Genomic DNA, 14,535 nt, shown 5'->3' on the forward strand with positions numbered 1-14,535 from the left:
ATCTGCTAGAACTGCTTCTTCTTATCCTGTGAAACCCAGATCTCCACTGTTGCCTCTTTGGTGAACACTTCCTGGATCCCTACCCTATACCCATCCATACCCCTCCAGCAAATCAAAACCCACTTTCCTCTGTGGTCCCATAGCACTTTACCCCTGGAATTGTTGCAGTTGGTTGTCCACTGTCTGACTCTCCCATCGCTTGTGCATCACCAGATTTTGCTGGGTACCTAATGCACAGAACATAGCTTAACTGAATAGTACTGCATCCAGAATGCTAATTAGAGATACTTACATAAAGCACTGTCTTAGTCAGTTTGGGCTATTATAACAATTGGGTGGTTTAAACAACAAACATTTATTTCTCACACTTTTAGAGGCTGGCAGTCTTGGGTTCTTGGTGAGATCCCTCTTCCTGGTGAACAGACAGTTGCCTCCTTGTTGTGTCTTCACAAGGTAAAGAGAGCTGTGGTCCCTTCATCCCCTTATAAGGGTTACCCATCATGCACGCTCCACCCTCACAAACTCATCTAAACCTATTTACCTTCCAAAGACCCCCCACTTCCAACTACCATCACACTGGGGATTAGGACATCAATATATGAATTTTGGAGGGACATAAACAGCTCAGAGCAAGCATCTAACAATTTATGGTTTGCTTTTGGGCCAGGCACTGTGCTGAGAACTTCACAGGTGCTATCTCACTTAATCCTCACCACAAGCTACAGTCTCCTCATCCAGCAGCTAGAAGACCAGGGCTAGAAGAGGGTAAGTAACTTAGTCAAGGCCACATGGCTAGAAATGATAAGCAGTTGGACTTACATCCAAGTCTGACTCCACAGCATTTATTTTTTAAACTTTTTAAATTCAAAAATAATACCTGCATATGGTAAAGAATAAAAAGAACCTAACTCCCTTGAAAGATAAAAAGTAAGTGTCCCTACTACCCAGATCATCAACACTTCTCCCAAAAGCAATCACTGTTGTCAACTCCCTTTTTCTTTCTAAAATTAGTCTAAATTTAGTCTATGCATATACTCTTCTGTTTGCTTTCACACAGTAGCATATGCTAGATATTCTTCTACACCTTGCTTTGTTTTCACTTTACTTATATCTTGGAGATTGTTTCATTATCAATGGCTACAGATGTAGCCTCATTCTTTTTAACAAATGCAGAGTATTCTATAAATGGATATGCTATAACTTGTTTAATCAACCCCTGTCAATGGGCATTCAGTGGTTTCCCATCTTTTGCCATTATATTGGGGCTCTAAAGTGTATCCTTGTCCATAAGTCTTGGCACAAGCTCCATTGCATTTAAATCTTTGCTCCCTCTGGAACTTTTGGCATAATAAATGAGGTTCAGAATCAGTAAAGCATGTGCTTTTGACCACTTACACTCTACGATGCCAAATATCTTACCTGGTGCATAGCAGATGCTTGTAAATGGTTACCAGTAACAATGGCAATAGTGATACTCACAGCAGCATCCAAGGCAGCACAGCCTCAGGGAACGCTGTTGGATATATGAAGAGGCCATTAGTCCACACCATTAAGGAGGGCTACCTGGAAGTCTTCTAACCCTCAGTAAGACGAGGACCTAATAGTCACTTACCCATCAGAATGAATGAGTTTGCAGATCTTTCCTGAGAGTAATTTTTGACATGGGGAGGGAAGAAAGACATCACAAGAATATAGTGATGGGATGCAGCCGAAGGGTGCTGACCCAGGATGGAGGAGCTTCTGAAGGCACACTCTTGGTGATTTGTTTAAGGAACTCCTAGTGAACAGTTCAGAAGAACCGCTGTCTGCACAATATTCAGTGGATGCAGACTAACAGGGATGGCCAAGCACCAGAGGAAATGGAGGCAGGTACTTGTGTTAGGAGAGGTGATGGGCAAGGAGACAAAGCCGGCAGGGGCCACACCAGACATCTGAACACAGAACGGACCCTTTGGTTGCATGACAACACACAGGGCTTATGGCAAGCAGTAAGAGGCTCCTTTTGGGGACTGGGTGATGAGACACCTTCACTCCCTAGACAGTTGGTGCACACAATGCAAAGCAGATGCTGCTCTTCAGCTTCGGAGTTGATGGGAACAAACAAATCCCCTGCTGGGTGGAGGTTGGGGTGTCACAGAGAATAACTGATCAGTAGGGTGTGTGTGTCCCCATACTTGGTAGGAAGACTTGGTATTAAGACATCGTAATAACAGCTAATATCAATCATAAACCAGGCCCAGATGTTAATTCATTTCCTTCTCTCAACACCCCTATAAGCGTACTCCCATTTTACACATGAGAAAACTGAGTCACAAAGAAGTTGACCCTCTAGAATTGGAGTCATATAACTTGTGTCTATTATCAAAATTTGGATATCAGTTTGGCTCTGAGGGATGCACTTACAAATGGCTGGCTGTCCCCTAAGATGTGGTCTTCACAAGGAGGGCCCCCAGCAGGGTGATCAGGCTTTTGGTCATGTCTGTGCCTTTTATAAGTCACTTGGCCCCACTCCAGGGACGGGCAGATGTCAGTGCTGCTCTGCTCCTTCCTGGTCCTCCTGGATGAAGATTACAGTGAAGGCACAAGCTGCTTCTCTGAATAATGCAACCATGGAATAGTGGGAGTAAGAGCACTGGACAGAGAGTCAGGAAGCCCAGGTCAGCAGATGGATGAGAGAGCCTAGGAGGAAGGAAGGAGATGGTCAAGCCTTCTGACCCAGCTCTGCAGGAAACCAGCTATGGGCTGAACACAGAGGTCCCCAGATCCATCCGTGTCAAGCAGGCTCCAGTAGGAGTCAGCAAATGCAGGGGTCAGAAAGGGAGGGTGTAGCAGGCCTCTGGCCTCACACCAAAGTCTACTGATTAGATGAGCCAGGACGTGCCATCACAGGGATCACAGCTTGCTTCTGCTTCAACTTGTCAGCAAGCTCTTGCCTCCACCATCCTGAGAGAGGTGGGCTGACTCCTGTGAAAGGCACTTGGGTCATCTTTCAGGGGAATGCTCCTTCCTCCTCCCTGCCCCACCCCCTACCCGGGGCTAGATGGATTTGCTGTGCTCTGATTTTACCATGTCTCCAGACACCTACCAGCTGGCCTGGCCAGGGACAAGCAAAACATGAAGTCAGAAAAGAACAAAGCCAATTTCATTTAGCAGTCCAAGATCTTGACTTCACCAGCCCCAGCCCCCCACCCCCACTCCCATCTCTAGCTCACTGCTCAGACAGAGGGAGTCCCCCTTCATCAGCTGCACTTGTGAGAACCACAGTGTCTTCGGGTCCCTGTCCTGGCTCTCATCTGAGGGGTGCTTTGAGCTGTCCTTCTACCCCCGCAGGTTGTCATGGTGACTGCCACTCAAACTCTCCATTGGACAGAGCAGCAGATTGTCTCCATGGTGATCAAAAGGATCTGTGAAGAAAGGATGTTTGGCCTTGGAAACAAACTCATGTTAACACTCCTGGGAAATAAGCCTCTTCCGGGGGCATCAGAAGAGATTCTCTTCCTTGTGACACAGTTCTTCAGCCATTCCACTGGCCCAGAAAGCTTAGCTTTCTAACGGTTGATGCCATCATCTGTGTTAACATTCTAGCCATAGAGGATGCCAACTCCAGATTCCTGGCTGTGCCAAGGAAAACTTGCAAGTCAGGAAAGTATAGCTGAGATGCTGAAAAGCACCTGCCCTTTCAGTGGTCTGCAGCAGCGCCCCCTGCACACCTTCCTCCCCAGTCTCTGTGGAGCCTGGCTTCACTCCCACTCTGACAAGATGCTGGGCCCACTTCTTCCTGATAGGGTGTGAACTGATACAGCTGAAAACAATGCTCTTCCATCACTCCGCCTCAAAACGTGTGAATTTTAGGAGAACCTTTGATAACAAAACAAACAAATCTCTACTGTTGCCCAGCAGTCTCTGGTAGATATTTTTCTGCCCCATGTACGCATATTTCTTTTCTATCTTTCATACCTTGAATCTTGGCTGTTGCACAATTAAAGCTCACAGTATAGCAGGGAGGTGGCTAGGGCTCTTTGAAACACCTAGCCCCTTGCTAATCTGACACTTGTACTCCTGGAATCAGGCTGAGCTAGGTCAAAAGAGATTGGCTTTCCTCCCTTTGCCTTTCAGGCAGGAACCATTTCCCTACCTACCTCAGGCAGCCCACAACTTCTTGTCTCTCCCTATCAATACTTGCTTTCAAAGAAGCATCAGAAACCCATTCACACCTGAATGTGGCTAATAACAGATTAAAGTATATTCTTCCCCAGGGAAATCAGAGGATAAATTGTAAGGAATAATTCTTAAGTGGAATTTAGGCACCAGCTCAAGGATCCGTGCTACAAGAGTACAGTTTGAACTTTACTCTTAGAAAGAAAAAGAAATTACATGGGTCTTCTTTTCTCCAAAGCATTTCTTTTTTTTTTTTTTTTTTTTTTTTGAGATGGAGTCTCGCTCTGTCGCCCAGGCTGGAGTGCAGTGGCGCAATCTTGGCTCACTGCAAACTCTGCCTCCCGGGTTCATGCCATTCTCCTGCCTCAGCCTCCCAAGTAGCTGGGACTACAGGCACCCGCCACCATGCCCAGCTAATTTTTTTGTATTTTTAGTAGAGATGGGGTTTCACCGTGTTAGTCACGATGGTCTCGATCTCCTGACCTCATGATCCGCCCACCTCGGCCTCCCAAAGTGCTGGGATTACAGGCGTGAGCCACCATGCCCAGCCTCTCCAAAGCATTTCTTTACACTTGCAGACTCCCTTAGGTGACAAAGGGAGTTGGTTTTGTTTCAGCTCCTATTTCTAAAACCTAGGATGTGATTTGTCATAAAATTCTGCCACACTGAAGCTAGATATAGCAGCACACTAAGAGAACTCTACCTCCACTGCCCAATGGCACTGCTTCCTTCCCAGCTGCCTGGCCCGAGGGCACAAGCATGGTGGTACTCACCAGCATATTCAAGTGGGGCAGCCCACCATAGGCAGCCACTCCCCCAGCTGCCTCCTCATCTTCACCTCCTCTTCGTGACCCTGAGTTTCTCCTAGGATGTCTCACTCGCTAAAAGCAAATCAAAAAGTATTTTTCAGATACACCTAAGTTCGAGTATGAGCTTCGCCACTGATGTCACTGAGTGACTGTCTGCTTGAATTTCTCCAAAAGTAGAGTATAAGACAGGTAAATCCTTTGTGATGTGGCTTTGGGGGCAGCAGGGAGGGGACAGGGAGAGAGATTCAGGTCAGCAAACAGAGCTAATATAAATAAGGATGTGGTGTGGGGTCGCTGCTGTGGGCAACAGGAATCAATTCCACCAGGATCCACTGAGAAATTAACAGAATGTCTTCCTGCCCATGGGAGGAAAACTATTCTCTGTCCCGTGATCGTTAACCCTGTGCTTCTGACTGGTGCATGTTTGAGGTGAGTCTTGGCTCCCTGGGAACCATCCACCTGGGCTGAGCTGGGGGCGCCGGAGGGATGACCACGCTTAGGCAGGTTACCGACCATTTCCGGAATCTAGGTTCTTCACAGGCAACCTCTGCCTCACAGAGCTGTTATAATCTATAAATGAGAGAACTCCTGAGACACTGTTAGCACAGTGCCTGACCCAAAATAAAAGCTCAATAAATAGCAGCTACATTCCAGTGCTGCGACTGGAGATGTGGGAGCACCTCTGTTGAGCCCTAAGGCTCTGAGAGTCTGTAGTCCCCACCCCACCCCCATCTCTCCGGCAGGATCCAGATGGGTAGGACTGGAAGTGACACAGGAAATGGCTGCTGAGGAAGCAACCTGATTTCCAGATCTAGGAAACTCCGACAAGTTTTTGCTTATTTCTCAAAAGAAAGACAACCCCATTAGGGCCTGGAGTGCATGAGGCAGAGAGGTCTGTAGCTCCGGAGTGGCCAGGCGGGTGGAATCCTCCACTTTTCTTTCAAAGAAGGAACAGTTTTCTTATATGGTTTGCCACTGCCGATGCACCAGGCTGACCCTTCAGAAGAGGAATTCATTCATTCAGAATTCATTCATTTATTCAACAAGCCTTCACTAAGGACTTCCTATGTGCCAAGCTCCTTGTTGGAAGCAGGGCCTTCAGAAATGAAAGATAATCCCCAAGCTAAGAACAGAAAGGTACGGCAATGATGCCCATGCACTATAACAAGTGCCACATTAGAGGCTGCCCTGGAAGGTGAATTCCACCAAAGGGAGCAGCCTGTAAAGGTTTCTCGACAAGAAAGGACACAGCACTTGGCACTCATGAGGCCCTATAAGTCATTCAATGGGCATCAGTGATGCTCCTAAGGACAAGTAATGTTTACTAAAAAAAAAAAAAAAAAAAAAATTTATAGACTGACCAGGGAAACAGAGGTCAGGATCTGAGAAGAGTTGTCTGCCACACAAGGGAATTTGGCCTCATCCTAAAGCTGATGGAAAGCCACACCAAAGAATGTATTCAGTACCCCTCAGTCCATCCCCTCTGCTGTGGTTTGAATGTCTCCTCTAAAATTCAGGTGTTGAAACTTTTTTTTTTGAGACAGAGTTTCGCTCTTGTTGCCTAGGCTGGAGTGCAATGGCACGATCTCAGCTCACTGCAACCTCTGCCTCCCAGTTTCAAGTGATTCTCCTACCTCAGCCTCCCAAGTATCTGGGATTACATGCATGTGCACCACGCCCCGCTAATTTTGCATCTTTTGTAGAGACCAGGGTTTCACCATGTTGGTCAAGCTGGTCTTGAACTCCTAACCTCAGGTGATCCACCCACCTCAGCCTCCCAAAGTGCTGGGATTATGGGCATGAGCCACAGCGCCCAGCCAGGTGTTGAAACTTAATGGCCAGTGTGATGGTATTGATGTGGGACTTTAAGAGGTATTTAGGTCAGGAGGACTCCTCCCCTTGTGAATGGGATTAAGGCCCTTATAAAAGGGGCTTCACAAGCATTCAGCTCTCTTGCCCTTCACTCCTGCCCTGTGAAGACACAGCGTTCCTCCCCTCCAGGGGATGTAGCACCGAGGAGCCATCTTGGAAGCAGAGAGACCAGGTCCTCTGTAGCCAGCACCTTGATCTGGAACTTCCCAGCCTCCAGAACTGTGAGAAGCTGTCTTTTACAGATTACTCCATCTCAGGTATTTTGTTGTAGCAGCACTAATGGACTAAGACACCCCTCATTGTCATAAATGCTGCAACTTCTACATCAACAGTGATGTTCTAATCTATAAATGAAGACAGAATCAAATCAAACAATAGGCCTCTTTGCAAATAAACTTTTGGTAGCTGTTTAAAATCACCACAAACAACCAAGACCTTTCTTCCCTTGCCTTTACTAATTGAAAAATTTTTGGCCAAGCACAGTGGTTCACGCCTGTAATCCCAGCACTTTGAGAGGCCAAGGCAGGCAGATCACTTGAGGCCAGGAGTTCGAGAACAGCCTGGCCAACATGGTGAAACCCCATCTCTGCTAAAAATACAAAAATTAGCTGGGCGTAGTGGTGCGCATCTGTAGTCCCAGCTACTCAGGAGGCTGAGGCATGAGAATCACCTGAAACTGGGAGGCAGAGGTTGCAGTGAGCTGAGATGGTAGCACTGTACTCCATCCTGGGAGACAGAGCAAAACTCTGTCTCAAAAAAAAAATGAGAAGAAAATTGTTCATACACTATCCTGAGTAACCTTTATCCTTTCACTAAGAAAGTTCATAGCATTGCTGTGGAGTCCTAGGTACAATACTGTGATGATTAATACTGAGTGTCAACTTGATTGGATTGAAGGACACAAAGTATTGATCCTGGGTGTGTCTGTGAGGGTGTTGCCAAAAGAGATTAACATTTGAGTCAGTGGGCTGGGGAAGGCAGATCCACCCTTAATCTGGTGGGCATAATCTAATCAGCTTCCAGCAAATATAAAGCAGGCAGAAAAATGTGAAAAGGAGAAATGGGCCTAGCCTCCCCCAGTCTACATCTTTCTCTCATGCTGGATGCTTCCTGCCCTCAAATATTGCACTCCAAGTTCTTCAGTTTTGGGACTGACTGGCTCTCCTTGCTCCTCAGCTTGCAGACAGCCTATTGTGGGACCTTGTGATCCTGTAAGTTAATACTTAATAAAATCCCATATATATATATATATATATATACATTGAATGAATATATATATATCCTATTAGTTCTGTCTCTCTAAGAGAATCTGACTAATACAAATACATACTGAATGGACAGATGAATGGGAAGGGGGACTATCGGGGATAACCCCACCCCCGATATTTATCATGGGTTGTTTTCTATTTCCCTAAGCATCTCGGCTGGTTTGAGAAATAAAGGGAAAGAGTGCAAGAGAGAAATTTAAAGCTGGGTGTCCAGGGGAGACATCACATGTTGGCAGTTTCTGTGATGCTCCCTGAGCCGTAAAACCAGCAAGTTTTTATTAGTGATTTTCAAAAGGGGAGGGAGTGCATGAATAGGGTGTGGGTCACAGAGATCACATACTTCACAAGGTAATAAAATATCACGAAGCAAGTGGAGACCGGGCAAGATCACAGGGCCACAGGATGGGGCGAAATTAAAATTGCTAATGAAGTTTTGGGCACGCATTGTCATTGATAACATCTTATCAGGAGACAGGGTTTGAGAGCAGACAACCTGTCTGACCAAAATTTATTAGGCAGGAATTTCCTTGTCCTAATAGGCCTGGGAGTGCTACAGGAGACTGGAGCTTATTTCGGCTTCCACCGTAAAAGGCAGTCACCTTAAGGGGGCCATCTATAGACCTACCCTCAGGGCGCATTCTCTCTCTCAGGGATGTTCCTTGCTGCGAAAAAGAATTTAGCGATATTTCTCCTATTTGCTTTTGAAAGAAGAGAAATATGGCTCTGTTCCACCTGGCTCACTGGCACAGTCAGGCTCCAAGTCTTATCTCCCTTGTTCCCTGAAGATTGCTGTTATTCTTTTCGTTTTTAAGGTGCCCAGATTTCATATTGTTCAAACATACATGTTCTACAAACAATTTGTGCAGTTAACGCAATCATCATAGGGTCCTGAGGCGACATTCATCCTCCTCAGCTTGCAAAGAAGATGACGGGATTAAGAGATTAAAGTAAAGACAGGCATAGGAAATCACAAGGGTATTGATTGGGGAAGTGATAAGTGTCCATGAAATCTTCACAATTTATGTTCAGAGAGTGCAGTAAAGACAGGTGTAAGAAATTATAAAAGTATTAATTTTAGGGAACTAATAAATGTCCATGAAATCCTCACAATTTGTGTTCTTCTGCTGCGGCTTCAGCCAGTCCCTCTGTTCGGGGTTCCTGACTTCTCGCAACAGGGGACAACGGTAATAATGATAAATGCAATGAGCAATGATGCATACCTGCTTGCACAGACATAGACTGTCTTTAATAACAGTAATTGCCTCCAGGGAGGGCAGCTGAATTCTAGAGTTTGAGGGTGAAAGAGAGACTTACTTCTCACTTTTCACTCTTTCAAAGTACTTAAATTTGTCACAAAATTAATCATAAAAAAAAGTTTTAAGTAAATATAAGTGCTGTCAATACCCTCCAGCCAAAGACCACCAGGATCACAACTATGATCAAATAAAACTGGTTTTATTTATTTGCCACAGTAAGGGAGAACACACACCATGGGGATCTGCGGGGCATCTCAGTAAGAGAATGTTAGAAAGGACTTATAGGATTTAGCTTGTGTCAGGAGATTTTGAGGAGGATTCAAGGAAACAAGGCTTTCTTTGCCCTGGATTGGATCCTGCCGGGAAGCAGGGGTAACCCTCTGATTAGAGTCTTAACCATAAGTATCTTAACAGTTTGAGTCTAGAAAGAGAAAGGAAAGGAGCAAAGTTAAAGGTGCTTTTGATGAAGCAGCAGCAGTCACTCGTAAGCAGGCTGGGGGAATGGGTGTTTGGTCATTTTTGTAGTTTAGATGATATATTTAGTCCATTCTCACATTGCTATAAAGAACTATTCAAGACTGGGTAATTTATAAAGAAAAGAGGTTTAATTGGCTCACAGTTCTGCAGGCTGTACAGGTAGCATGGCTGGGGAGGCCCCAGGAAACTTACAATCATGACAAAAGACAAAGGGGAAGCAGGCATGTCTTCACATGGCAGAGCAGGAGAGAGCAGAGGGAAGGGCGCCATACACTTTGAAACAGGCAGATCTCATGAGAACTCTATCCTGAGACAGCACTAGGGGGATGGTGCTAAATCATCAGAACCCACCTGATGATCCAACCACCTCCCACCAGGCCCCACCTCCAACACTGGGGACTAAAGTCAACATGAGATTTGGGTGGGGACACAGAGCCAAACCACATCAAATAATAATTTATTTTGCCTGTGTTCAGACATGATTACAGAGTAATGTTATTTTTGTCTTTATGCATCAAGTTAACAAAGTGACCTGGTCTGAAGGTGGTGTTTCCAGAAATTGTTTATGTTCAACAGAACACCTTCATCTAGCTGTAGGGCCAGGCCAGCTCCTATTAACACTAAGGCCTGGCTGCCAGGGTTGCTTTTCTCTTTTTCAGTGCCTTTCAATCAAAGGAGTACAGATGTTAATTCAATTCTTTACTTTTACTATACTGCCTGAGTGGTACAGAAATTGACCTGATTTTTTTTAAATTATTGATTGAATACCAAGTAAGGATCACTTCAGCAACTTTTTGAGACACCAAAGTCCTTTAATAGAAGATATTCTAAAACTCCAGTGGGCAGGAGCTTTGAGGATGGGCCTGCTGTTGGCTGGGACGCAGTGGGGATCAGTCAGGCTCTCCGACCACCCATAGGTATGACAGTGAAATCATTTGGACTTATCGGTGGGCTGGCAGAGGTTAATGTCAGCTTGGCCATCCCATCTTCAAGAACTATTCCTATTCAAATCCAGAAGTTCCTGCTCTGGGGAGGTGAGGGGGGAGCAGCAGGGGGAAGAACTTCTTAAAGTATCATCAATGCATGAGACCAAGAAAGCAGGGGAACCTGGCATGGGGCTTTCTCATGGACAAGCCCACACTGGGAATTAAGGAATCTGATTTCTGGATAATTTCTCCCACCAGCCCTCCACACTGTCAAGTCCCTGGCCCCTCTGTGGCCATCAGTTTCCTTGTCTATAAAATGGCAAGGGGAGAGGAAAGGTGCAGGTAAACTAGACTTTTATATTATCTTTTCCAGTTCTCTCTTCCTTAACTCTGGGGTGTGGCTGCTCCCAAGGCAGATGATGGGCAGGTTTCAACCTCTTCTTGAAAAGGTTAGAGACCAGGTGCACTGGAGGAAAACCAGCAGATTTGGCAGGAAAAACACAGCCTTTATGGCAGGCATGCAGGCTTACATCAGGTGAATCCTCAAGCAGTTACACCTCCCCACAGCTGTGTCAATGCTTAACCCCAACAAGTGAAGCAAGGCAGGAATAGAACCAAGCCTCCCTCAAAGGTTTGGCAGGAAGTTAGCTGATAAACTTCAGGACAATGGGGAAGAGAAGAAAGGAGTTAGAGGAGGATTCTGGAAATGGCTCTCTCTGATGTAGACTGTTTTGTAGTTGGGGGTTGGAGGGTCCTATGATCTGAATGTAGCCCCTAAAATTGATAGCTAAAACTTAATGGCTAGTGTGATAGTATTAAGAGGTGGGATGTTTAGGAGATGACAAAGTCATGAGTCCAGAGCCCTGATGGGTGGGATTAGGGCCCTTATAAAAGGGCATAAGGGAGTGGGTTCATGCTCTTCTGCTCTTCCAGCATGTGAGGGCACAGCAATGGGGTGCCATCTTAGAGGCAGAGAGCAGCCCTCACCAGACACAGAATGCTGGCATGTTGATCTTGGACTTCTCATGCTCCAGAACTGTGAGAAATAAATGTCTGCTCTTTATAAATTACCCAGTCTGCAGCCAGGCATGGTGGCTCATGCCTGTAATCCCAACACTTTGGGATGCCAAGGGAGGCAGATCACCCGAAGTCAGGAGGTCAAGACCAGTCTGACCAACATGGAGAAAGCCCGTCTCTACTAAAATACAAAATTAGCTGGGCATGGTGGCGCATGCCTATAATCCCAGCTACTCTGGAGGCTGAGGAAGGAGAATCACTTGAACCTGGGAGGCAGAGGTTGCGGCGAGCTGAGATCATGCCACTGCACCCCAGCCTGGGCAACAACAGCAGCAAAAAAAAAAAAAAAAAAATTACCAAGTCTGCGGTATTTTGTGATAGCAACAAGAACAGGCTAAGATAGAAAGTGATGGTTTCTTTTCCTTGGCTTCCCATACTTTCATCTCTTTCCTGTTAAAAAGAACCCAATAAAAGAGGACACAAACAAATGGAAGAACATACCATGCTCATGGATAGGAAGAATCAATATTGTGAAAATGGCCATACTGCCCAAGGTAATTTATACATTCAATGCCATCCCATCAAGCTACCAATGAGTTTCTTCACAGAATTGGAAAAAACTGCTTTAAAGTTCATATGGAACCAAAAAAGAGCCTGCATTGCCAAGACAATCCTAAGTCAAAAGAACAAAGCTGGAGGCATCATGCTACCTGACTTCAAACTATACTACAAGGCTACAGTAACCAAAAACAGCATGGTACTGGTACCAAAACAGAGATATAGACCAATGGAACAGAACAGAACCCTCAGAAATAATACCATGCATCTACAACCATCTGATCTTTGACAAACCTGAGAAAAACAAGAAATGGGGAAAGGATTCCCTATTTAATAAATGGTGCTGGGAAAATTGGCTAGCCATAAGTAGAAAGCTGAAACTGGATCCTTTCCTTACTCCTTATACGAAAATTAATTCAAGATGGATTAGAGACTTAAATGTTAGACCTAATACCATAAAAACCCTAGAAGAAAACCTAGGTAATACCATTCAGGACATAGACATGGGCAAGGACTTCATGTCTAAAACACCAAAAGCAATGGCAACAAAAGCCAAAATTGACAAATGGGATCTAATTAAACTAAAGAGCTTCTGCACAGCAAAAGAAACTACCATCAGAGTGAACAGGCAACCTACAGAATGGGAGAAAATTTTTGCAATCTACTCATCTGACAAAGGGCTAATATCCAGACCCTACAAAGAACTCAAACGAATTTACAAGAAAAAAACAAACAACCCCATCAAAAAGTGGGCAAAGGATATGAACAGACATTTCTCAAAAGAAGACATTCATACAGCCAACAGACACATGAAAAAATGCTCATCATCACTGGCCATCAGAGAAATGCAAATCAAAACCACAATGAGATACCATCTCACACTAGTTAGAATGGCAATCATTAAAAAGTCAGGAAACAACAGGTGCTGGAGAGGATGTGGAGAAATAGGAACACTTTTACACTGTTGGTGGGATTGTAAACTAGTTCAACCATTATGGAAAACAGTATGGCAATTCCTCAAGGATCTAGAACTAGAAGTATCATATGACCCAGCCATCCCATTACTGGGTATATACCCAAAGGATTATAAATCATGCTGCTATAAAGACACATGCACACTTAAGTTTATTGCGGCACTATTCACAATAGCAAAGACTTGGAATCAACGCAAATGTTCATCAGTGACAGACTGGATTAAGAAAATGTGGCACATATATACCATGGAATACTGTGCAGCCATAAAAAAGGATGATTTTGTGTCCTTTGTAGGGACATGGATGCAGCTGGAAACCATCATTCTCAGCAAACTATCGCAAGAACAGAAAACCAAAGATCGCATGTTCTCACTCATAGGTAGGAACTGAACAATGAGATCACTTGGACTCTGGAAGGGGAACATCACACACCAGGGCCTATCATGGGGAGGCGGGGGAGGGATTGCATTGGGAGTTATACCTGATGTAAATGACAAGTTGATGGGTGCTGACGAGTTGATGGGTGCAGCACACCAACATGGCACAAGTATACATATGTAACAAACTTGCACGTTATGCACATGTACCCTAGAACTTAAAGTATAATTAAAAAAAAAAAAAGAACCCCTTCAGATATGGGCTGACTGTGCTTTCAGTAAGCTGTTCAGTTTACTGAAATGGCCCAGGGAACCATTTGCTTTAGATGGAAGGACAGTTCATTTTTCTGGTAAAATCTGACCCAGAACATTCGAGACCCAAACTGCCTGGTGCTCTGACCGGGGTTATTGCTGAGGTTTCCAGACATCAAATCCATACTTGGGGTGCTTCAGGTCACCATGGACCCACCATTAGCATGAACATCCTTTGTCAATTGTCTCCAGAAACCAAATTACCTGAAATGGGACAAGAGAAGGCCCTGTATTCCTCCACTTCTCAAGTCCTCACATTGTAAAACTGTCCTGTTATTTACTTAGGGAAAAGTAAAGGGAGTTTTAACATCTGCATGTAAGCTTTATAGTATTAACTGTTGAATTTAAATAATTCTATTTTGCAACAAATAGAACACTGGTTTTGAAAGACCCCCCAAGCTCTTTTTATGTGTCTAGTTAATTAAGGGTTTTCTCTCTGATCCTCCTTTCCTGTCTTCCCTTCCTTTTAATTCTCTGGTTTCTTTCCGTAACCCCAAGAGACAGCCACAGGCACTGCTCAAACCATTAATG

General features: G+C 44.9%; 1 protein-coding gene across 8 annotated transcripts in view; it reads right to left on the reverse strand.

Moving 5' to 3' along the window:
- Positions 1 to 14,535, reverse strand: part of LOC105499587 (dehydrogenase/reductase SDR family member 2, mitochondrial) — a 51,365-nt gene that overhangs the window by 7,113 nt on the left and 29,717 nt on the right. For 3 of the 8 annotated variants that reach the window (XM_011772228.2, XM_071100420.1, XM_071100419.1), the window contains exon 8: positions 4,635 to 5,039. In XM_011772228.2, coding sequence (XP_011770530.2) covers positions 4,830 to 5,039 — 210 coding nt within the window. In that variant the 3' untranslated portion in view covers positions 4,635 to 4,829. Of the gene's footprint in view, positions 1 to 151; positions 1,514 to 2,403; positions 2,680 to 3,212; positions 3,405 to 4,632; positions 5,040 to 14,535 lie in introns of those variants that run through there. The other 5 variants (XR_011625997.1, XR_011625998.1, XM_071100421.1 and 2 more) reach the window with 5 other exon arrangements.

This window comes from Macaca nemestrina, chromosome 7 (genome assembly GCF_043159975.1).
Source record: "Macaca nemestrina isolate mMacNem1 chromosome 7, mMacNem.hap1, whole genome shotgun sequence".
In the NCBI taxonomy this organism is placed as follows: domain Eukaryota; kingdom Metazoa; phylum Chordata; class Mammalia; order Primates; family Cercopithecidae; genus Macaca; species Macaca nemestrina.